Genomic DNA, 25,076 nt, shown 5'->3' with positions numbered 1-25,076 from the left:
ACTAAAAAAAAAAAATCTCACATGCCTAAACAAAGAGGAAAACCAAAATAGTTATTGCATGTATAATTAGTAGTTGAACAATTTAACAGCAATATTAAATTACTGTAGGATATAATAATTAAAATATTCTGTAAAACCAACTTAGCTAATTAATGTAAGATTTTATCATATGTGCACTAAAAAATGATGATAGTGTATAAAATGAATAGAAAAGTTGAATAATGAACATGCATATATGTACCAATTGAATATGGGATTGTATTTCTACAATATAATTGGTTCAGAGATTCTTTACTTGTTCTTTAAAATTCAGTCTTTGGTGAGGCTTTTTAAGAATTTATTATTATTTAATTATACTAATTGGTTTATTATTATAACCTCATAGAGAAGTATTTTAAAATTTGTTTAAACCAGTTCTTTCATATTCTTTGTTCATCCAAGCAATTTAATTGTAAACATGTTTCTCTCTTATAATTTGACATAATATTAGGATATGCTAAAAATGATAATATGATGACATTTCTTTGTTTTATTATCTAGTGTAAAATGACGGTATGTTAAAAAATATATAATTTTCGTTGAAAGGAACCTGTAAATATTATTGCCAATCAAACGCGTTGCTTGTGATAATATAGGACAAAACACAATATTAACAGTTAATCGCATCTAGATTAAACAATGTGAATACTTATTCTACATAATTACACGATTTGTTTTTCGCATTAAAAACAAGGTTATATTGGATATCACATAATCTTCCATACTTAAAATAGTTAACTTTTGTAAACAAAAGGATCGGGGAAGAGGACATTTATATAGAAGTGCTCCCTGGACCGAATATATATTGACTACTCAGAATAGAATATTAATCTTTCGAATCAAAATAAAACTAACTTAAAAAGTTTCTTCTTGTGGTGTAATACTACTTTACCCAGAAAGAAAGGATAAATCGATAAACAAGTTTTTGATAAGGCACACGTAAATAGTTGTCAATATGTTCCAAAGTCATGATTTGGTAATGGTAATTGGCACCAGTGCAACATAAATCCCTAATTATGTGTCAGCCGCTTACATGACTTTAGACGTGTGTTTTATATTTGCTGATTTATAAGTTGAGGGTCTGAGCTATGAGTAATTTGAAACAATTTAAGATAAACAGACTTTAAGAACGAACTGAAAGTAGATATAATTAGGGTGACTGAGTTATAAGTAGCATTCCTGAAAAACAAAAGGGCGACTAAACAAACTAAGCAAATAAATCGTTCATACATGCCTCGACGGAAAACAACATAAACATATCAATATATGCAGCAAGTCAAATATCTCCAGCACCGTCTTCATTCTGCCTGGCGGGCTCTTGATCATTGTAGCCATGTGCCGTTTGATCCGCTTCAATACCAGCGCCACTGAGCAAGACTTTATGCTTGTCCTCCAAAGAAGCGCCCTTGTGTGCCGGTTCATGCCACTTTGCCACCTCATACTGTTCTTGTTAACGAAATTTGTTGATCTACACCGTCAATTCATTTGCTTTGTTATCCATTTGGCGAACTGTGATTTTATTCTTTTGCCGCGCAATCCGCAACATCATTTCCAGCTGCCGCTGTGCCTTCTCCTCTTCCTCCACTTCCATCTCCTTTGCCTTCAACCTGACGTTGGCGGTCAGCTGCGCCACCTTCGCCACACTCAGTTGTTCTGTGATTATTTCAAGTTTAGCCTTCAAATTCTCCTCCCTTTTGACTAGTGCGGCTTCAACCAGGTCACAATCTGCGCATTTTTCATCTCTACGGATGATGTCGATCAGATCGGCGATCAACAGTTTCGCGAATAGTGTGGCTTGGGTCCGTGACGGATTCCTGCGACATGCTCTCAGAAGAAGACGACGACGCTTCAAGCAACGATTTTGCTTCTGGCGACGACGATTTTCCTCGGGGTAGGTCGGCGTCAGGCATGCGACGTCGATTCTACCTTCTGAGGTGACGTTGAGAGTGAGAAGTGGAAGCCGTAAGAGAAAATGAGTGTGGTGGTCTGGCAGACGGCAGTGAGAGCAAAAAAGGATGGCAGAGAGAAGAAGAGGGAGAAGGAGAGACAGAGAGTTGAGAAAAGAAATGACGACAGAAAAGAACTAAAGAAGGGTTGGGAGAGATAGGATTTGTCAATAACGTGTGTGTGTGTGTGTGTGTGTATATATATATATATATATATATATATCAGGGATATTTTTTACATTTAGTGTGCATTACTAGTGGAAAATGAAAAGTTGTTTTGTATTTTTTTTTTTTTGTAATTAGCATGTTTTAATTTTTTTATCTAACATTTAAGTTTTTAAAATATAAAATAATCATTTTTAACATGTGTAAATAATTTTTTTTCTTTATTTTTGAAAAAATAAAAGATTAATTTAAACTATTTCGGTGAACAATAAAAAAAAACAAAACATAACAGTTATCTTGTCAGTAATTAAAATAAACAATTAAAGTATGAACAATAGAATATTAAAGTTAATTAAATCATTCAGTAGATGAACAATCAAACAAAAACATTAAGGGCAATTTACGTTATTAAATTGTTTCACCCTCAATACTACGCAAATGCATTGTTTCCAAATCCAATACGCAAATACATTGATTCACAATTCTATATAAACCGCTACTGGCAGTAGCGGTTTACAGTTGTGTATAAACCGCTACAACTAGTCGCGGTTTACGTGTGTGTGTGAGGGTAACCGCTGCTGCCAGCAGCGGTTTACGTGTGTGCGTGTGTGAGTGTAAACTGCTATAGGCTATAGCGGTTTACGTGTAGTGTGCTGCCTATATAAACCGTGGTGGTAGCCGCGGATTATGCATTTAGAGGGGTTGTGATGTTTTTTAGAGAGAGGAAATTCTAGAGAGAGGTCAGAGCAAGTTGAGAGCAGGTCCGAGGTATCTCAGCGGCGACTTCCGGCGAGTTATCATGGCAGGCAGAACCTTGTACCGACTGAACGGTGTTGCGCATATTGCCGGTTCTATTGGAGACAAGGTTAGTTAATAATTATTTTTTTCTAGGCTTTGCATATGTTAGTCAGAAAAATGGTATGTAATGTAGATGAACTAGAATTTATATATTATTCCCTCTAGTTTGAAATTAGCCTTCGCATGCTAGGATGTTAGTTTAATGGGTTTGGTTTAGTATTTTGAGTTTTTCTTGTTAAGTTATAAATATGACTACTTAGCTAAATTTCAAATCCCTTCAATGAATGTTATTCTACATGGTGTTGGTTTAGTGTAGGGAAAGGGAAAGTTGACGTTAGAGAATTATTTTAGTTTGGTTAGTGTATTTGTATGATATGAAATTTTTAATTTTAAAGCTTTATAATATTTTTATATTTCTGGCTGTTATTTATTCAAGTATGTGTGTTGTTATTTTTACTATCGTGATTAGGGAATTTTTCTTTTTATATAGGAGAATTTGTTGATGGTTTAAGATATTTGTATCCTGTTAGATAGGAGAATTTTTTTATGGATAGGAGAATTTAATTGGACTCTGTATTTCTTTGCTGTTCTGTGCAGCCCACTCGGTGTATATATAGTGTGAGACGACAACAAAATATGCCCTTGCATGAAAGGATCATCCCGTACTTAGAGAGGTCTGGATTGTACCATTTGGCCAGGCTAAACAGCGAATGGTTCTGGTTGGATGAGCCATTGGTTAGTGCGTTCGTTGAGAGGTGGCATCCTAAGACGCACACGTTCCATATGCCTTTCGGTCGTCATGTGACTATATCTTCTCCCCCCATCCTTGTGTTGTGTCCACCTCTCATACTCCATTCTATTTGCCCAATCGCACATGGCCGGGTTCTCTGTCATCATTATATCAAACCAATAGTCGAATTCTGCTTCTGTCTTCGCATACGCGGCATTTACCAGCCACCTCCTCGCATCCTGTCCCTTGAAAGTGAGGGCAAATTTTGCAGCAACATGCCGAATACAAAATGCTCGATAAGCATGGGGAGGTTGCCAACCACTATCGGGGGACTCTAGTGCAGCCTTGATGCCGTTGTGTCTATCAGAGATCACGAGAATACCTTGCTGTAGAGTGACATGTCTTCTAAGATTCGAAAGAAAGTATGACCAAGACTCTGCATTCCCCCCCCCCCACGAGTGCAAACGCAACAGGCAAAATATTCGAGTTACCATCCTGAGCGATCGCCAACAACAATGTCCCGCCATACTTGCCATAGAGGTGTGTTCCGTCGATGCTTACGAGCGGCTTACAGTGGCGGAATGCCTCAATACACGGAGGAAATGTCCAAAACATCCGATGAAAGTAGACTCTATCTTCATCAACTTGGTCACCCACTCGAACCGGGGAGGTCTTCAGTAGAGCAACGGAACCTTCCATCATTGATGTGAGGCCAAGGATCCACCGAGGCAGATTAGCATATGACTCCTCCCAATCGTCATATATCTGCGCTACTGCCTTCTGCTTCGCCAACCACACCTTCCGATAACTAGGCCTGAATCCATATGTTGCCTCCGTTGCCTCTTGCAACACCTTAATCGACACCGACGCATCAGCTCTAACCAATGGAAAGATTCTCGCACAGATGACATGATAATCAAGTTGCTTGTGGTCGCTTGATATCGATGTGGCCATACACGTGTGCGGACCGTTGTACCTCCTAACTTCCCATGTGCTCTTCCTTTTCCGCATGACTATCCGAATCAACCACGTGCACCCGTTACCAAACTCCTTGCATCTCCCTTGGTATTTCAGATTGTCGGACTCCATAACCTTGTACTCAACTCCACGTCGAATACTGTAATCTTTTACACTCAACATGGCTTCCTCTTTATTCTGGAACGATTGGCCAATCTGAAATTCAGTCAGCGGTTCCATCCTGCATCCCCTGCTCATCGAATGCTGCATCTATATTCTGGTGTTGGCCGATGGCTTCCAAGTTCAAAGAAGAGAGGTGGGGAGGGTACTCTTGTGTTCCAGAACCGGAACCTCCATGGGTTGAACGTGTACCTCTTGGAATATCATCATCACTGTTCCCCACCAATATCGACAGGCTCCTCATCCGAATCATCATCACACAGTGCATTCTCAACTCGATCCGGTCCGGCATCACATTCAAAATCAGGCACAACAGGATCAATATATTCATGAACAGCCCCAACATGTTCGGGCTCAGGAATCGGAACTGCCGCTGCTACCACAGGCATCGATGTCGATGCACCACCAGCTGGGGTCGACTGAGGATTCGGTGCCGATGCTCCAGAGCTATCCACACCATCTTCCAACTTCGCAAGCAGCTCAGGTATCCTCAACTCCGGAAAACTACGCCTGCAGTGAAACAAGACCTGCAGGTCTTCATTTGACCCGATCACGAAGGTCTCATATCTCACACCAGTTGACACAACGGCAATGGGAATCTTGTAAAATAACTTTTTTACCCACTTCGTCCCACAGGTACCGAGCTTCCGTAATATGCTTAGCTTAATCTCTGCCAACGTATTCGACGATCAGATAAAAATAGTAAGCGGTTCTCTATCTGTGAATTTTACACCATGCCTTTTGCTCTTTTGAATTTTTCCAGAGCAATGAACCAGAGCCACAAAACTATCCTCCCCCTCCATTTGTGAATAACACTCTACCTCTCCATATTTGCCCCTCCATGGTTTATATAGGCAGCCCCATTCAGCACACTACACGTAAACCGCTATAGCCTATAGCGGTTTACACTCTCACACGCACACACATAAACTGCTGCTGACAGCAGCGGTTTACACTCACACACGCACACACATAAACCGCTGCTGCCAGCAGCGATTTACCCTCACACACACGTAAACCGCGACTGGTTGTAGCGGTTTATGCACAACTGTAAACCGCTATTGCCAGTAGCGGTTTATATAGAATTGTGAATCAATGTATTTGCTAATTGGATTTGGAAACAATGCATTTGTGTAATATTGAGGGTGAAACAATTTAATAACGTAAATTGCCCAAACATTAAATTATTGCATTAAATAATAATTAAAATACTTTGTAAAACTAAAATAGTTAAATAGGATAGAAAAAATCTAGAAAAACGTATGCGACACTGAACCCCTTAATATCAGTATATTAAAATTTTTAAAAGATATAATATGAACAAACAGAACGTATCGTTGGTGATCGTCTCTCTTCTTGATATTCTCCAATAATTTTCTCCTCCTCCGCCCCCAAAGTGCTTGCAAATGGCTGGAACATCCTTGATACGTTTTTATGTTTCACATATTAAATATGCTTTTTCAATTTTATGTATCTCTACCTTGCATGAGTATATCAAATATCTTGTGCATGCATGGGATCTTCCTAAAATTTTGGTGTCATAGGCTCTTCTTTTATTAGCCTAAAGTTAGCTTTTATTGGAGAAAAGAAAGTTATATATGCACGAGAAAAAGTAGACGTTGAACACTTGCATTGAAAGGAACCAGCAACAAGATACAAAAATGGTAAATAAATAAGAAATGATGGTATTTTGTAGGCAAGCAACAAACACAAAGAAACAAAAAGAGTGAAAGAAATTAAAATGCGGATTCAAAGGGAACATGCTTATAAAAAGCATCTAAAAAGACGATAGATCGGAAGCAAATCCAAATGAGATACTACTTCTGCACTGCTTCATGATTTTCTTTTTAATTATTTTTCTTTTTTCCCATTAAGAAAATCGTAGTTCGGCTGTAGACATAGGCTTGCATATGTGTCATAGTGTGTTATTTAAATATATTATAAAAATGTGTATGATATCATACAAAATCTAAGAATACAGAACAAGAATTTATATATATATGAATTATTCATTAAATTAGTTATTTGCATAAAATACATATTAAAATATAAAATATATATTAAAAATAAATAAAATAATATATATTTATGTATAAATATATAATAACTATTTTAATAACTAATTTTTAGTGTGTATATAATATTTTTTAAGATTTGAAGGAGGTAAAAAACTAAATATCAATACCGAGTATAATACATTGTTTAGAAAGTAGAAGCACATCAAAACAGTATAGCCTATCAAGAAAATGGCCCTTTTTGCTATTTCCATGCTAAACTTTGGCTTAATAATATTGCATGCTTTAGCAATCTATCATCATCTTTATCTTCTTTTTCGCCTTTGAAGATTTGGTGCCCCATGATAGAGATTTTCTTTGATTAAATTTCACTATCAAACATGTGTTGCCTATTACAGCCCTAGCAGGTCTTCTTTGCTCACATGCTAATCCTTTCACATTTGTAATTGTGCATGGCAATATTCCTTTTAATCTTCGAGTAACAAAAAATAGGTACTTGGCTTTTTATATCTAACACAAATAAATTATCGACTAATTAAAAATACAAAAATATTTATCATTTTTTAAAATGGGAGACATTTAAGTATATACGGAAAGTCGATTTGTTCTTATATATTTGAGTGAATACTCCATCCGACCCCTGACAATTACTTCGAAAGGACAACGAGGTCCCTAAGAGAAAAAAACACCCAATTTAGCCCCGATCTTTTTTTCGGGACTGATTAGTCCCTGTATAAAAAAAAAACAACATTGACTTTCTTTTGGCACAGGGCCTCGTTGTCCTTTCAAGGTAATTGTTAAGGGTCGGATTGGATTTTTTTTTGTCAAGGGCCTCGTTGTCTTTCGAGGTAATTGTCAGGGGCTGTTTGAGTTTTTCTCTATATATTTTAGACGGAGAAACTTAAATATCTCGTATTTTAAAAAGTCAGATACGTTTTTATATTTTCAGTTAGTTAAAAATTTATAGTCTTCAAATTAAAAAATTAGAAACCTATTTACCTTTTTCTTTTATTTTTTTTGCCTTTTGGCTGCTCCTAAAGAATGGCAATGTCCTTGAAAAAGTTTGGGCATTGATTTTTAAGGTCTGAGATTTTTGGGCATTCATAAAAACTCTCTTTTTACATACATAAATCTAAATCTTGTACTTTGAAACTATATATTCAAGCAAGCCCACAGGGCCCATATATTGATTGTATCAAATAGGATTTTTATCATTTGTATAAATAATTGTATTATGATGGCATGTTGATATTCTAACTATATGTAGGTGCTGTCTGAAATTTAACAATTTTGACCAAAGAGGCAATGTGGAAAGCAACCACACCCACTTTGTGTTGCAAGTATCATGTGGAAGGAAACCCCTCTTTTGTCCAGTTTTTTGGGGACTTGCACCCAAAGAATTCATGATCATGACTAATTGCTTGTTCTGAATGCTGTAGAAGAATCATTCAAAAACATTAAGGGTGACAAAGACTTTTTAACAGAAACCACCTTGGCACTTACCTATATTTATATATTTGGCAAACAGAATTCTCCTAACAATAGGAATAGTAACATTTACATAGGAAGAAGAAAAAATATTGTCTTAACATGCCATAGATATATATTTATTAATAAAAACATACATATGAGAGAGTGTTATATTATACATTGGTTAAAAAAGAGTCTGAATAATAAGAAGAAAGGGGAGTTGGGTGGGTTTAGTTAATTAAGCACATGAAGAAGAAAATGGGGAAATGGAACCTAACATATATAAAAAGGTCCAGCTATGAGTGATAGGGATGGGGAAGAAGGGTTATAGGGATAATATTGAGTGGACAGTTGGGAGTGTTTGGCTATTTTGTGATTGCAAGTAATTGGTCCTGCCATATTGATTCAATATGGTTATGATCACAGAAATCAGTACAAAACTAACAAAAATGGGAAACCAGTTCATTCCCTTCCTGGCCATACCCAAGAGGTAAAGTGGTAGCATGAATTATTACTTATTAGTTAGGTGTAAGTGAAAATCACAAATGTTGATTTTGGTAAGTACTCAAATGTAGACAAAACACTACCAAAATAGATTTAAAACTAGAGATTAGCATACAAAAATAAATAGATAAATTAATGTAGCAGAAAAGTGGGGGGTCCAATAAGAGGAAAGGAGTTTGCATAGGGTGCTAAGAGTGGCTCTGATGGGAAGAATGACAAGTCATCTAAAAAGGGGGAAGGCCCACATGTGGGGGGCAGCATAAGCTATGGTGTGGTATTGGATTGGAATGGGACAAGCTAATGCAAAGGGGGGGAATTTAATCAAAGGGGGGCTATTGGTGTATAAAGCAAAAGTCAAGAGTGTCTTTACAGGAAGAGGACAAAAGGGGTTAAGAGAGAATCAGATGTGGGGGGTGCAGAATGCCATCAGAGCAACCCACATGGTTTCTGGTTTGGCTTTGTGTGGGAGACAAACCAGTTAGGATGCAAAAATATGCCAGCTTTGATTTGATTGATCAACCATGCTTCTTTTTTCATCCCTCACTTCTTGTTAGATTTTTTACTCTTGCCATGTCTCTTTCTTAATTTCTTCTCTTGGTTCTTTCTTTCTGTAGTTTAGTAGATGCATATATATTCACTCAATCAATGCAAGCTGAATCAAGTTTTCTTTTTCTTTTCTTTTTTTTTTTAATTATTTTAAGTGCTAGCAATTTGTTTCTTTCCCCTGCATGTGCACAAGTATGGGGATAATATACAATGTTACACTATTTCATGTAAACTCAGTAAGCCAAGAAAAATTAAGGAATTACAATGTTAACTGTCATGGCATACAAATTAATATTTGAATGACTTTATTTTCTTTCTTATGATGTTGCCGCATGGGTAGCTATTATTACTCCTATATAGTACTGGACCCATGCTTTAAACTACAACAGATTTTGGTGTAAATATGGTATAAACTCAATGTGCTTTTATTTTTTCATTTATGTTGTCAAGATTCAAAATTTATTAGATATAAACTAGTTTAACTCCTGGCGATACACAGTTAATTACTAATTTGTTATGTTAGAAAAAATCAGTTACTTACTCCTTAAAATTTAAATATATAGCAGCACAACAATATAAGTCAATCAATTGGTGGAAGATTATTATCCTAACTTACTACAAGCTTATATAGTTAAATTTGTCTTTGTAAATAAATAGTTGAGATTTTAAGCAAAAGAAGCAAGGAATTAATTTATGGATAAGAATATTGGATTAGCATTGAGCAATGAAAGATCTATCATAATGAAACGAAGTCCCCTAGAATCAAGCAATTTCACCGAAAAGGAAGTTGATGAGAGGAGGAGTTATATATAGTTAAGAGAAAATCGGAGGATGGATCTTTATTACTCAAATTCGTTATGCTACATAGCATTAATTAATTATTTAATATTTAATATGATATTGTTTCATTTTCATTTGACAACAACATTCTGAAATCTCTGATAGAGAAACGACCTTAGACTTTTTGGGGCTCTCTGCCCACTGCAAAACCCCACCACCTCCACCACCACCATCTTTCTCTCTCTCTCTCTTTCTCTCTCTAGGATGGAATTTTAGCATCCCAACGTGACACATAGTCACTACTATATAGATTGGATTAGATAGTACCTAACTGTGGAACATTGCACCCAACTCATCAGTCTGCGCACCTTCTTATTTAGAAGACCAAAAAGACTATTATCCTTCTCTTTCAGTGTTCATTCTTCTCCATCACCCATCACCCCCATCACATAAAGCTTCAACCTTTTTAAGCATTTCGACAAACCCATCTCACACGTCCATTGTTGAAAACACCATACCATGCTCCCACTCCCATATTCACTATAAAGTACATACCCTTGTTCTTGCTCTTGTGTTACACCACACTGGGACAATAAAGCTTGAAGCTTTTCTCTTCTTTCTGTTGAAACATGGGGTTGCTTGCGAATTTGGACGAGTGGGTGAACGGTTTTGGCAAGAAGAGGTGCAGGAGCTTGTTTTGGAGGATGCGTTCTGCGGTGAAGAAGGCTTTCAAGAACAACAATGGTGGAAAGAAGCAGATCAAGTTCCAATATGATCCTTCAAGTTATGCACTCAACTTTGACGACGGCACTTGCCACCACCTTATTAGAGATGCTGCAAAGATGTTCATGGCAGATGCAACAGTCCATGAGCTCCCAGATATCCACAACAACACAACCTGGGTTTATGTTATTTGGGTCAAAACCAAGTGACTCTGTTACGTTGCTGCTCCTTAATTCACAGGTTCTAAAAAGAACACGCTTCGTTTTTTGTTTCTTCATGTTGGGTAGTATTTTAATGTTTCTAGTTTCTTAGGATAACAAATGAAAAAGCATTGTAGGAATTTTCAAGGATCTTGTAATGTTCTGGACTTCTGGTCTCTTGTTTCAGTGTACATCCTCCTCACACAGTTCACATTATTCTTCACTTTGTGCGTTTGAGTTTTACCATTGAGTTAGAGAGAATAGATATAGCTAGAGCGAGAGTGTTCACATAGCAAGACAAAAGAGGAAAAACTAGGCTAGGTAAATTGTGATGCGCTGTCTGGTTCAGAAGCAAAGCAACGTTAAAATTATTACTTGGTGAAAACTGGCACGCGTTTACTTCCTTTGGCTTATGCTGGAATATTACATATTGCATTAATGAGGCACACAGAAGGATGTGAAGATAGTAATGGACTAACGGTCCCCACTAATTGGAAATTATGATAGGCTGCATTTTTTAACCACCCTTTTTTCTTTTTGAAAGCTTAACCACCTTTCAACCTGATAGGAAAGAATCATTTTTTTTTTACCCGTAATGCACAACTGAATATATGTCTAAACAATCGGTTATCTCATGGAAAGAATTGATTTCTGTTTGACAATCTCTTTGTACAATGGGGTAAAACCACTTGGAATATATTACCTAGGAGAAATGGACACCAATTATGACAGTACCTTTCTCTTTCAAGTACACCAATAATTTTTCAATGCAATGACCATAACAGCTCCATGCGAAACCTAAAATGCGGCAAGTATTCAGACAGCAGGATCTTCTAATATAGCTTTGGATAGATCATTTATCCGAGGGTAAGCTGCTTTCTCATTCAGCTGGTTTTGGGCCCATATCAGCATCTTCAGCAAGCTTGGAAGTTTTGGATCTGATTCAATAAATCAAAGTTAAATGAATGATAGTACAGCAATCTAACTTAGGGGGTTTTCAACTGTTTAAATACAACAATCCCTATTAAGGAACATAGGACCAATTGGCAAAAGTTCACAATTATATCAGTTACTTAGGGATATTTGATGCCGATCTTTCCAGATAAAGACCAGTAATGGTCCTCCCCCCATTCACTTCATCTGAAGTGAATTTAATCACACTTCAAGTTCAAAGTTGAATCCAGATTCCAAACACAACATTCCGCGAAAGTAAGCCAAATCTTCTGTTCAGATCTAAAGCGCATATAATATAAATGGATTGCCAACAGTTGACATCCCCTATAAAGGAAGTCAAAAGACTACAAAATGATTGAAACTAGTAGATGATGAACAATAAGTCCTCTCAGTATTCCACTGGAACTGAGATTTGTGAAATTAGGAATACATTAAGATATTTACCAACTAGAATTTTGAATCCATCTTTCATATTCAGTCATAAATAATCAGAACTCAGTCCATGCTTTCCAAAGGAGCATTGGTTTAATTGGGACAAATCCGGCAAAACATCTATTATTATTGAAATTGACAAATTTATAATGCAACAGTTACTATTTGACAAAAATTGTATCTCGATCATGGACATCTTAGAAGATTATGCCGTTATAAGTGGTATATACACTACAAGTAGGGAAGAGAAAAGTATATGTTCAAAACTGAGGCAGTAGCTCTAGTCCAGCCTAAGTCTACGCATATTAGATTTTGTATTAACAACAAGAACAATGCAGAAACTATCAATGCCAATGAAAAGAAAAATCCTGGGGATAGAGGATTTCTTCAACCTCAAAATTCTATTCTCCAAAACGTCTGAATAATCTCCTACTTCCCCGACCCCAAGATAACTACCCCATAAAACAAACCCACTTTCTCTCTACTACTTTGGGTTTCCTGGGCATAGAGGATTTCTTCAACCTCAAAATTCCATTCTCAAAAAGTATGAATAATCTCCTGCTTCCCCCAACTCAGTATAACCAACTTCCCCATAAAACAAACCCACTTTTTTTCTACTACTCAGTTCTAAAAACCCACCATCTTATTGTTTATTTATTTACCCATGGACTGGTTGAGTGATTGTGGCCCAATTCCCTTTTCCCCTAAACGTTTTAGTCAGGTTTGAGTCTCCAACATAAGGTATTATATAATCCTCAGATAATTTAATATTCCAAAACTATAATTTAAAGCAAGAAACAGATACCCAAGTTATATATGCCAATAAATAGATTTTGTAGCAAACACAGACCTTTTTCGTGACTTTGGCTTGTAAGTATGGCTGCATTCACCTCACTTGCTGTCTTTAGCCGCTGTGATATGTCAAGAAGCTCTCCAACAGGACAGTTAGAGACATCTTCAAAGGCAAGCAATGCAACTGTCCTCTCCAACTCTTCCAAAAAGCTTTGCTGAAGGGAATCCAAATTAAGAAAGTGTTAGTACCAAGTCTGTGTAACTAGTTACACAATTTTCCACTGTAACAATGCATTTCCATTTTTGGTATTTTTTTCTTTTTCTTTTTTTCTAACTAGAGGCAATCTGAGTAAAAACATCAGTGTGAAGAACTAGCACATTACTGGAAGTGCCAGAAACACTTCACTAGCTAGTAGAGATTATATGTAAAATAAATATACAAAATATCATCAGATGGTATTTACGTTTTCCTCCCCCCTTGGTGCAAGCTCCTCCTGAGCAAATTCTAGAGCTTCTTCTACTTTCCCGTTTCGGATTAGTTCTATCAGCCGTTGCTGTTGAAGATGGAAAAATAATTGGGGATTTGTATCTAGTATCTGCAGTGAGCTCAAGTATCATAAAATTAATATTAATTATCTAGTACATATGAATGAATATGTGCTATCAGTACAAAATCACTCTGTTGGATTTAAAGAATGAGGTTCAGAAAAAGCAGAGAAGTAGAATTAGCAAGAAACAATACATAACTTGAACGGCAGGCTTCACACAATTTGAATACAAAAATGAGGATAATTGAGCAGGCAATATCAACTTGTAAACAAACCCAACTACAAGAGTTCCATGCCAAGTTCCATTTGAACAGTTTGCCCCCTTCCTCAGCCCCCTTTTCCCCAATAATGAAGTACAACACATTTAGTTTACAAGACAAACACTATCATTTTATGTTCAACATGGGAATTTTCAACATCACTTAATGTGTCAATGCCCTTAATTGGTGCGAAGCAATAAATAGATTGAGCATATGAATATTGCATGCATGATGCGGGCACACTAACAAAAGGAGACTATGATACGATTAAATGGGATGCTATTAACAAAAGACTAGTAGTAGTGAGAAGCTTACCTCGGGATTCAAGTCGTTCACTTTTTCAATTGCATCCTCAACATTACCACTTTGTACTGCCTTCTTCACAGCCATGCGATCAGTTATGGTTGCGAGATCTATATCTGCTATACATATCAATAAGGAGAGACAAAGGGCAATAGAGAAGCTGAGATCATACCAAGACCAAAATAAAAAAACAAAAATGAAGGAAAAAAAAAAACAGGAGACTAAAAGAGGATACGTTCAGTTCCAGACTCCATTTGAAATTTCTCAGCAGCTTCAACATAACCCTCGGTAACAAGGAAATTCATTACCAACTTATTCATGTCTTCTTTCCTAATCTTGACATCACTGAGCTTCTTCTCCCACTCTTCTCTTGTTATCACCTTCTTTGATGCGGCCTTTACACAAAAGATTTCAAAGGCAACATAATTAGGATTGCATTGCCCTCACATATATTGTTGCCACTTCATTTTCACTACCAAGCAGTGTGTATAACACTTTCTATAATCAGTCCATACACAGTATTACTTATGAAACAAAAACTTTAATGGGCTCCACATACTTCACACAGTCCTTTTTGTAGGAGAAATTAACGCACAAAATATATCAAAATCTGATTATCTGAACTAATTTTCAGAATCTATATACAATCAAATAGAATTAGAATGTAGAAAAAGAAAAACAATACCATGAGCTCCTAAATTAACTCAAATACAAGATCCTTAACAGTTAACACCAATCCCATCAAAAAAAGAAAATAACAGTAAAATACCAATCAACAAATAAAGCTGGTAAAAAAGTGTGTTATGTGAGTGAGAGGAGAGAAATAGTAGAATACCATTGCCTCGATCTCTGCAAGTTGACGAATCACAATCCAGAACAATGACATCAGTGCACACAATCAAGCCCCATTTTCAATCTCCAAAATGCCCCTCTCCTGAAAAATCCGAAACAAAATCGGTACCAAAACAAGATTGAAGGTCAACAAACGAGAACCAATAATAATTCAAATCAAACTGTTGCATTAAAAATCTCCAAGACATTCAGATCAAAATGTTTACAAACCCTACTAACAAAAGGGGGAAATAATTTCCACAAGCAGGAGATGGATACAAACGGTAAGAAGCAGAGTAGTAGAAAGTGAATAAATTTTCCGGGAAAATGGCGGTGAAAAATTTTCCGGGTAAGTTTTAGGTAGAAAACGTGAACGGGGGTCGGGAAGTGAGTAGAGTGTATAGGTACCTACCTACGTTTACGGTGTGCCGGCGAGGAGGCGATTCCCTCCCTTCACTTCAATTGTACGGAACCTGACCGGGGGTTATGGACTCGTTCTTCAACGTTGATATTGTTTCGGATCCGCTTTTTTTTTTTTGGGACAAATATCCGCTTTGTTTTTTATTTTCTACCCGACTCATTAATGGACCGGGTCTCAACATAGGCCCAACAAAAGAAATACGGACCCAGCCCAATAGAAACACAGTTTCCATTATTTTACATTTTTACTTCGGTTAAAAAAGTAATTAATATATTATTATATGTAGAATTCATACACAGAACTGGTCCCATGGTCTAGTGGTCAGGACATTGGACTCTGAATCCAGTAACCCGAGTTCAAATCTCGGTGGGACCTTTTTATGATTCATTTTTGGACTACTAACAGTGTCGGCTTTTGAATTCGTCACATTCTTTGATCTACAATGTTTTCATCACTTTGGAGAGTATCTAGCTAGCTAGTAACTAGATTCCAATTATTGAATTATTTTTTGTTTCTATTTATTCGTTTAGAGTTTAGGATCTAAAAGACTAAAACCAGCGGATATACATTATTCAATGAATATAAAATCTCTTTAATTATATATTGGATATAGGATAAGTTTGTTATCAACTATGAATTATTTCTCGTCTAGTTCTAAGTAATTTGAAACAATATCAATCTAGTTTATAATTTCAATCGATATACATACATGCCCCTAATTATATGTATATGTTAAAATTTTGGAACAGTTTCCAATGATCAGCATAAAAATAAGGAAGACACAAAAACGCATATAGTCTAAGTCGTCCATCCCTATCACCAAATGAAATCAAAATTATTTGACATATAAATAAATAACAATATTCATGAATTCGTAGGTGTAATCATGTATATGATGAGATAACGATGGTGTGAATGAAAGCGAGGATTATCTGATTTTCCACTAACTGGTCAATGCAGATCATATCCTTTCGAATAGTTTGTCCCACATATACATTCATACATACATGCTTCCATTGTTAATTAGTAGTGTGTCTTTTCATGTTTCATATTGGTCAGAGGTCAGACACCCAATAATATTCAGACATTAATAAACTTCCTTTTTAACATGTTTCATCATAATTAATGGTGCTCATTTACCAGCCCATGTTGCCTAATTTGTTTTAGGATAAGTAGACTTTGATTTTATATTCGCCAACATTGGGGGCTCACACTACTTTAGATAAGAACATAATTAATTATAATTAATTAGTGTTAGTTTAAATATAAGATAAGGAAAAATATAGGAAACTAAGTGCGTAATCAATCAAGAATTCAACAACTCAATTAATTATAATTATTAATAATTAATTTTAAATTTTTTAAATTTAAAATTTAAATAATTAAAAACTGATTAATTAAACCTAATTAAAAACTATAAAAATATTTTCCTTCTCTTCTATAATAACCTGCACACTCCCAACAACAATACACACATATTCTTTCTCTCAAAAAGTTTGCCGTCGAAGAAGCAAAAGTTGATAAACCTGAAAGCTGAGAAAAATGAGGAAGCTTTTTTATAAATCGGTTCTTCCCGTCAAAAATTGGACAATAGTGTTGTCTCATCAGACACCACTGAGATGGAGAAATCAAAGGCAAGGTCTGGCGACAGCGGCGGCGGAAGTGGAGGTGCTGTCAACGGTGGTGGTGGTGATTTGAACGGTGTATTCAACCAAGATAGAGGTGCAAATACTGTTGTGTTAGTCCCTAACGGTAATTACAAGGCTCAGGTGGGTCAGATTCGAAATGGGTTTGATGGAAACGGTGTCTAGGGTCAACAGATGGTGGTTAACAATGATAGGTATGTTGGGATTAATGCGGTAAGGAATGAGGAGAACTGTGGTGAGAGTTATAAGAGGGAGATGAGGGATTTAGTGGAGCTTTTGTCAAAGTTGAACCCCATGGCTGAGGAGTTTGTGCCGTCGTCGCTCGCCAACAATCACGGTTACTTGGCTGGTCCTGGTGGTGCTGCTGGTTTTGGATTTGCCAACAATTTTGCGATGCCGATAGAGGTGGTGCAGTTTTGCGAAAAGTACAATCTGGTTCAGTTTCAGGAGTTGTTCAAAGAAAAAGGAGTGGTGGAGCACGGGCTGTTTTTGAACAATCGCAAAAATATATAAAAAAAATATCCATTTAATATAAAAAAAATCCTAATACTTAACAAAAGAAATGTCCAGTTATAGGATTTAAAAAAAATCATATAATTTTTAAAAAAATAGAAATATCCACATCAGTCATTCAAAAAATACATTAAAAACATCTATTTAATATGAAAAAGAAACATTATAATGTTTAGCAGAAGAAACATCCATGTATATCAACTTACCTTTGTTAAGATGAGTTTCGAAATTGGATCCATTAAAAAATTGACAAAAGTTGGCTGGACCCTAGTTGGTTTCTAGCAGAACTCATAAGATAAATATTAATATTTTTGTTAACATTTATGTTTTTTTATTTTTGTGACTACAGATATGACTATTTTATATAACATGTTGTATTTTATTTAATCCAGTAAAAAAATTATTTTATTCTCTGTGTACATGGTGTGTCATAATTTATTTTAAAAATTATAGTAATTAGTATTTTTTTTTTATGTGTCTATAGACTATAGTAGCTATATAGTATATACTATTTAATTAACTAATTAAGCTCTATCATCAAATTATTAGTGCGCTACTATGTTGTCCCACACTAACTCTTTAATTGCTTTTTGAATTTTGAATAAGGTGATAGAAAACAAGCCATGTGCTCTTCATATGAACTAATTAAAGTGAGACGAATTCAAGTTAAATTGCTGAACCCTATTATATATATAGGGTTAGGAATTGTTGCAACATGATAATATAAATACCGGATTTATGTATTCGGACTACTACTACTTTAATTTAGATTTTGATGAACAATAATGTTTGTGGTAGGTATCCACTACCTTATTAGAATTTTTCTTTAGATGCATCAATTAGCCCATAGCCTATACCTTAATTAGCCAATGAAAATGCATATGTTGTTTTTCAATCATAAACGACACACACAATGCCACTAAATCTTGGGTCCATGCTGGTCCCTATATAGTCAGAATTTTGAAACTTGAGAATTAAAAGGTGTACGTGATAAACATGAAAAATATATAATAGGATAAATTATTATTTTAGTCCAAACATTTCCACTTAATTTTAATTTGATCTTTAACGTTTTAAATGTTCTTTTTTAATCTTAAAAATTTTTAAGTATTCTATTCAATTCAAAAAAAAAAAAAATTTAAGCGGGTTTAATATTGTCCTATTATTAAATTTGACACAAATAATTTGCATATTGAAAAGTCAATAGTATTCAATTTCAGTATGTAAGTGAAATCGATATACTAATAATTATTAATATAAAATTTTTTTCTTTAATTTTGAAGCGTTAGATAATTAATTGTTAGGATTTGAAGTTTCATAAAAATAAATTGAAGAGAAAAAGTGTTACAATAAAATTTTGGTTATATTTTTTCAACACATCGAAAAATATATGATTTAACTAGTATTGTTATTAGTGTCAAATTTAACGGTAACATAACACAAAACCTATTTAAAATTTAAAAAAAAAAATTATAAAATTTAAAATATTATAAACTAAATTAAAATTTGGTCCAAATATTAAGAAATTAAAATAGTACTATATCCAAAATAATATTAATTGAACCTACTTTACCTTGTTTAGACCAAAGTGCTAATTTTATATTTATGAACTGAGCATATACATATACACATGCATGTACATTTTTTTTTATTCAATAATTCAGATTTTCAGCTGATTCGAGGAGTTAAAATGGTAGGTTATAAGTGAATTAAGGTAGATGTAATTTAATTTATATTATATAGAAATAGAAGAAGTTCCTATTTAATTATGTATGCAACCCTCTCCTGGCCTGCATGGCCCTTATAAAATAAATTAGTTGGTTAAAAATTATTATTGATTTGACAATGAGGTTGACTCCATATTCATGCATGTGTGTGTGATTTTAATCCTATCCCTCATTACAAAGTGCGCTCTACTATCTCAACACTAATTTGGGAAGCTATTGAATTATTCTTCTAAGCTGTTTTCTGAAACAATCATCAAATAAAATTGCAAAGGCACATACCTTAATTAAAGAAGCTGAATAATAATGTTGCATTAGATTTAGATCCAAGGCCATTACTTTTTTTTTTTTAACAAAGATAGAAGACTCGAACCTGTAACCTTTTAATTAAGTATAGGGAGACTATGTCATTTGAGTTATTACTCATTGGCAAGGCCATTACTTGAACACTGTAAAAAGGTATTTTGTTTTAATTTTTTTTCATCTATTTTCTACTCTGCATTTACATGGTGTATTTAACTCATAATGTTTATGTAGATTTAGGTGGATTTGGAAAGAGTGAACACCTACCTGAGCTTAATTAGTTGGATCGGATGGTGGATTTTGTGTAAGTATCCGCACATCCTATCTGCATATTTGCGTATCTGCAAAAATAAAAAAATAAATAAGTAAATATTTTTTTATGTTTTATTTCAACTAATAATTATCATATATATTATATTATTATTTTAATTTACTATTTAAAAAAAGTATGTTTAATATTATTTTAAGAATAAACATATTTAAAAAATAGAAAAAATGAATTTTATTGATATTTTTTAAAAAAAATAAACTTTTAAAAATATTTTTGTATTTTGCGGATATATCAATATGCGGATCGAATCGGATCCAAACTAAAAATTGCGGATATTGGATCCGATCCGATCCGATCCGCGTTCACCCTACTTTTTACAAAATTTTAAAAATAAAAAATATTGAAAATAAAAATATAAACTAAATGCACCTTACATGCATTATATTTTGATTTATCGATTCAGTAGTTTTCACTATTATTCTAGAATTAATTATCTTCTAAAAAGTAGCACTTTTTTAAATAATATTATTACTAATATGTCATCGTTTTGTAAAATAATTAATAAGGTAATCCAAGTGATTGTTGAAGAAGAAAATTGAGTAGTTCTCTCTCCCATTCATGTGAGCACTTAGGGTTCCCGTAGTTCAAGTCATAACGCACAAGGTTCGCCACAAAAACACCACCTTTCTACTTTGCTATGATTAGATTCTTGAAAACAGTATGTAGTAGTGAGCTATATATATATATAGCTTTCCATTACATAACATATATATATTTAAGAGACAAACCACCATTTTGGAATATATACCAAAATGCATTAATTTTCCATCTATGATATGTTAATCAACCAACACGCGAATATGGTCATTGGTCAATATATATATATACTACTCCATGCGCTGTGATTTTGTATAGTCTTTTCGATATGACTATATATATGTTCATAGAATAATTAAACATTTTGCAATATAATAACACTGTTTCTTTTCCCCCCATTATTAATACCCTTTTAATTAAATTCTATATACCTTAATTGAGTGATTTGTGAATGTACAAACGGAGAATGATTATTTCTATTCCTTAATATATATAGTATATATTAATAATTATACCAAACAAAAAATACGTCAAATATTGTTAGATTTAACGACGGATTTTACTGATAGATTTAAGAGTAAATTTTTTAATAGTAATAAATCAAAAAAAATTTAAACAAAAATTCGCCAAATTTAAAATTTTGCGGCAAAATCTGACAATAACAATTTGGACACTTTTTTAAAGAAAAAAAAAATTAACAATGCAAAATTATTTTACATTAGTTAGTTATTAACAATTAAATGATTCATCAAATGTGTTTCTTTGAAAGATCTCCACCGTTGCATTACCTTATCCTGACTTAGACTCTTATGTTTCATTATTCATTATTTTAATGAAAGGGTAATGTTAAGTAGACAAAAAAAAATAAAAATTTATCTTATTTAGTATTAATTAATTATCATAACAATTAATAAATGTTAAATAAGACAAGTTATGATTGTTTTTGGTTATTTTTTTTTTATTACCAAATATTTCCGTTAATGAAATATATTTTTACCTGTGAAAAACAAAAAAGCTAGTTATTATCGCCACTACATATAAAATAATAATCCATTTCTAAATTTAGTCCATGCTTTATCGTATATATATATCTTTATGCAAACTAATTATAAATGAATACAGTTCACAATCTCTGTACATAATGCGGTCAAATATATACCAAATCATATATCAGTCAGCATAGACAACTTATTGCAACCATAGAATTTCCATTCACATGTTATAGCGATGATTTGATGAGCAAAATTGATTCATCATACTTCTTTTTTGGGAAAAATTAGAAAATGCGAACCTCGATATTCTTTCAAATAAATGGATGAAATTATGCATCATTAACAATCAGAAAATAAAAGAACTTGACACATACATGGTCAATGTTAGTTAGACACGTATTTCTTTCTAATAACCAAATCAAGATCAATCTTGTAAGACATAATCGAATATTAATTAACTGTTTTTTTTTTTCTAACATTATCGAACTAAATATGAATGATTTTTAAATTTAGTTTAGTTACACATCTAAATGTTTTTTACAACTAAATCTAATTAAGTTAGTCTAAACTCAACAAAAATTACTTTTATTATACCAGTATATACATACACATATTTCAATAACGCAAAACATATCTTTTTTCGTCTTCGTCTTCTCTTTCTTCTCCTCCTCCTCCTCCTTCTTTTAAATTCGTGCTTATAGGTTCTTCTTCTTTCATTCTTCTTCTTCTTCGTGCACGTATGTTTTTCATCTGCTTCTCCTCCTCCTCCTCCTCCTCTTCTTCTTCTTTTTCTCCTCCTCTTATGTTATCGTTATCACCAACAACACCAATATGTTGCTAACATCTTTATTGATTCTGATTTTTTCTGGTGCCATTATTAAATAATTTCGGTTTACTTTTTAGTTTATTTCGGTTCATTTGTGTATTAATTGAGGTTCACCTGATGCTGCTGATAAGTATTGACCAAATTTTTTATTCTTTAAGTAATTTCGGTTCATTTTTTGGTTTATTTGAGATTCATTGGATCCATAAATGAATTTGATGTGTTTGTGTTAATTGAGATTCATTTGATATTGCTGATAAGATTGACCAAATTTTTTTGCAAAGATAAATGAAATTATTCATTATCACTTTATTCAGTTGCATTAGATTCCACTATATTCCATTCAATTAGTTCAGATTTGAACAAGCAGTAAAAAAAATTCAATCATCAACAAAAATACATCAAATTCATTTTTGAATCCAAATGAGCCTCAATTAAATTAAGAAATGAACCGAAATTATTTAAGAAATAAAAAATTTAGTCAATATTTATCAGCAGTATCAAGTGAACCTCAATTAGCATACAAATTAATCGAAATTAGTTCAAATTTGAACAAACTGTCAAAAAGACTCAATCATTAACAAAAACACGTCGAATTCATTTTTGGATCCAAATGAACTTTAATTAAACTAAGAAATAAATCGAAATTACTTAATGAATAAAAATTTGGTCAATACTTATCAACAGTATCAAGTGAACCTCAATTAACACACAAATGAACCAAAATAAATTAAGAAATGAACCAAAATTATTTAATGATAGCAATAGAGAAAATCAGAACTAATAAAGATGTTTGCGAAATATTTGTGTTATTGGTGATGATGATAACGAAAAAGAAAAAGAAGAAGAAGACGCAACATTAGAGAAGAAGAAGGAGGAGGAGGAGAAGAATGGAAGAAGAAGAAGAACATGCGTGTGTAAATTTGGAAGAAGAAGAAGAGAAGGAGAAGGAAACAAAGAAGAAAACAAAGAAGGAGAAGGAGAAGGAGACGCGTGATTTGAAAAAGGAAAAGTATAGGGAACCAAGTGTGTAACCACCCATGAATTGAACAACTCAATTAATTATAATTATTAATAATTAATTTTAAATTTTTTAAATTCAAAATTTAAATAATTAAAAACTGATTAAGTAAACCTAATTAAAAACTATAAAAACCTTCTCTCCCTCACCGTCAAGCCCTCTCCACCCCTGCTCTCACGCAAGACGACCTTAAGAAGTTCGCTGCCGACAAAGCCGTCGAGTATGTCAAGTCCGGCATGGTCCTCGGCCTCGGCACCGGCTCCACCGCCGCTTTGTCGTTGCCAAGCTCGGTCATCTCCACTCCACTGGTTAACTCTCCAACATCATCGGTGTCCCTACCTTCAAACGCACTAAGGAACTGGCACGTTCTCTCGGAATCCCGCTCTCTGTCCTCGACGACAATTCCCACCTCGATCTCGTCATCGACGGCACCGATGAGGTGGACCCGACCTCAATCTTGTAAAAGGTTGCGGCGGCGCTCTTTCCTGCTGAAGGCCACCTTTGACGAGTTCATTGTGGTGGTCGATGAAACAAAGCTCGTGTCAGGACTCGAAGGAGTGACCTTGCGATGCCGATGGAGGTGGTGCAGTTTTACGAAAAGTACAATTTAGTTCAGCTTCAGGAGTTGTTCAAGAAAGAAAGAGTGGGGAGTATAGGCTGTTTTTGAACAATTGTAAAAATATATAAAAAAAATCCATTTAATATAAAAAAAATCATAATGCTTAACAAAAGAAATGTCCAGCTATAGGATTTAAAAAAAACCATATAATTCTTAAAAAATAGAAATATCCACATTTGTAATACAAAAAATTCGAAAAATATATTAAAAATATCTATTTAGTATGAAAAAGAAACATCATAATACTTAGCAGAAGAAATATCCATGTATATCAACTTACCTTTGTTAAGACGAGTTTCGAGATCCAATTCATTAGAAAGTTGGTAAAAGTTGGCTGGACCCTAGTTGGTTCTCTAGCGGTACTTTTTAAAAAATTGTGATAACAACTTGGTTAAGTATTTTGTTTAGATATAAAACTTTATTGTTTTAAATGAATGAAAGATAAAGCTTTTCTTATCAATGTTTATCAGACAATAAAAAAAATTTAGTAACCAAAATATATTAGTTAAAAATAGTTAAAATTTATTTTTTTAATATTTATTAATTCTAACAATAATTAATAAATATTAAATAAAATAAATTTTGACTATTTTTTATCTTTTTAGTATTAATATTTATTAATTATTATAAGATAAATTTTGATTATTTTTGTTTAATTTTTTTATTATTAAATATTTTTTTAAGGTTATACTAAGTAATCAATAACTTTCTTGAACAATATAAACAACTACCAATCAAATAAAAACACACTACACCTCCAAATTACCCATTTAAATTTTAATATTAAAATAATCATCTGTACACCTAGTGAAATGAATATCCAATATATCTATTATTCATATTGTTTAGTATTTTTATTGTTTATTTATATTTTTTTATTTTTTATTATAATTATATTATGATGAAATGTATGATATTTATTAGAACATAAGCGATTCCAAAACAAGAACTGTAGCTAAGCTAGTGAACCATA

At 33.7% G+C, this 25,076-nt stretch overlaps 1 protein-coding gene, 1 non-coding gene and 2 pseudogenes across 6 annotated transcripts; 3 read left to right on the top strand and 1 right to left on the bottom strand.

The window, feature by feature from the left end:
* Window positions 1-11,663: 11,663 nt before the first annotated feature.
* LOC112783821 (protein GID8 homolog) lies at window positions 11,664-15,699 on the bottom strand. Of its 5 annotated transcripts, none has more exons than XM_025826892.3 (7): window positions 15,586-15,699; window positions 15,178-15,276; window positions 14,578-14,737; window positions 14,355-14,461; window positions 13,696-13,827; window positions 13,290-13,446; window positions 11,664-11,991 (listed from the first exon to the last, which is right to left on the bottom strand). In XM_025826892.3, exons 2-7 carry the CDS (start codon window positions 15,226-15,228, stop codon window positions 11,870-11,872), a joined length of 729 nt encoding a protein of 242 aa, XP_025682677.1. In that variant the 5' UTR covers window positions 15,229-15,276; window positions 15,586-15,699; the 3' UTR covers window positions 11,664-11,869. The 5 variants fall into 5 exon arrangements, with proteins under 5 accessions (XP_025682677.1, XP_025682679.1, XP_025682678.1 ...); XM_025826894.3 differs by having other exon boundaries at window positions 15,590-15,685; XM_025826893.3 differs by having other exon boundaries at window positions 15,405-15,633.
* Window positions 15,700-15,897: 198 nt separating this feature from the next.
* TRNAQ-CUG (transfer RNA glutamine (anticodon CUG)) lies at window positions 15,898-15,969 on the top strand. The gene has a single exon. It is a non-coding gene; the product is annotated as a tRNA-Gln (tRNA).
* A 1,187-nt stretch (window positions 15,970-17,156) lies between these two features.
* LOC112785321 (uncharacterized) lies at window positions 17,157-17,753 on the top strand (annotated as a pseudogene).
* Window positions 17,754-20,911: 3,158 nt separating this feature from the next.
* LOC112785320 (probable ribose-5-phosphate isomerase 3, chloroplastic) lies at window positions 20,912-24,151 on the top strand (annotated as a pseudogene).
* Window positions 24,152-25,076: the final 925 nt, after the last annotated feature.

The sequence above is a fragment of the Arachis hypogaea genome, chromosome 20 (genome assembly GCF_003086295.3).
Source record: "Arachis hypogaea cultivar Tifrunner chromosome 20, arahy.Tifrunner.gnm2.J5K5, whole genome shotgun sequence".
NCBI lineage: Eukaryota > Viridiplantae > Streptophyta > Magnoliopsida > Fabales > Fabaceae > Arachis > Arachis hypogaea.
This window is presented reverse-complemented; position numbering and strand designations above follow the sequence as displayed.

Bases quoted from the DNA above. Each gene is read 5' to 3' on its own strand.
- LOC112783821 (XM_025826892.3), bottom strand. From the start codon at position 15,228: ATGTCATTGTTCTGGATTGTGATTCGTCAACTTGCAGAGATCGAGGCA. The intron at 13,828-14,354 runs GTAAGCTTCTCA...AGCTCACTGCAG, and splicing joins TGAACGACTTGAATCCCGAG to ATACTAGATACAAATCCCCA. The intron at 13,447-13,695 runs GTAAATACCATC...GATTCCCTTCAG, and splicing joins CACCAAGGGGGGAGGAAAAC to CAAAGCTTTTTGGAAGAGTT.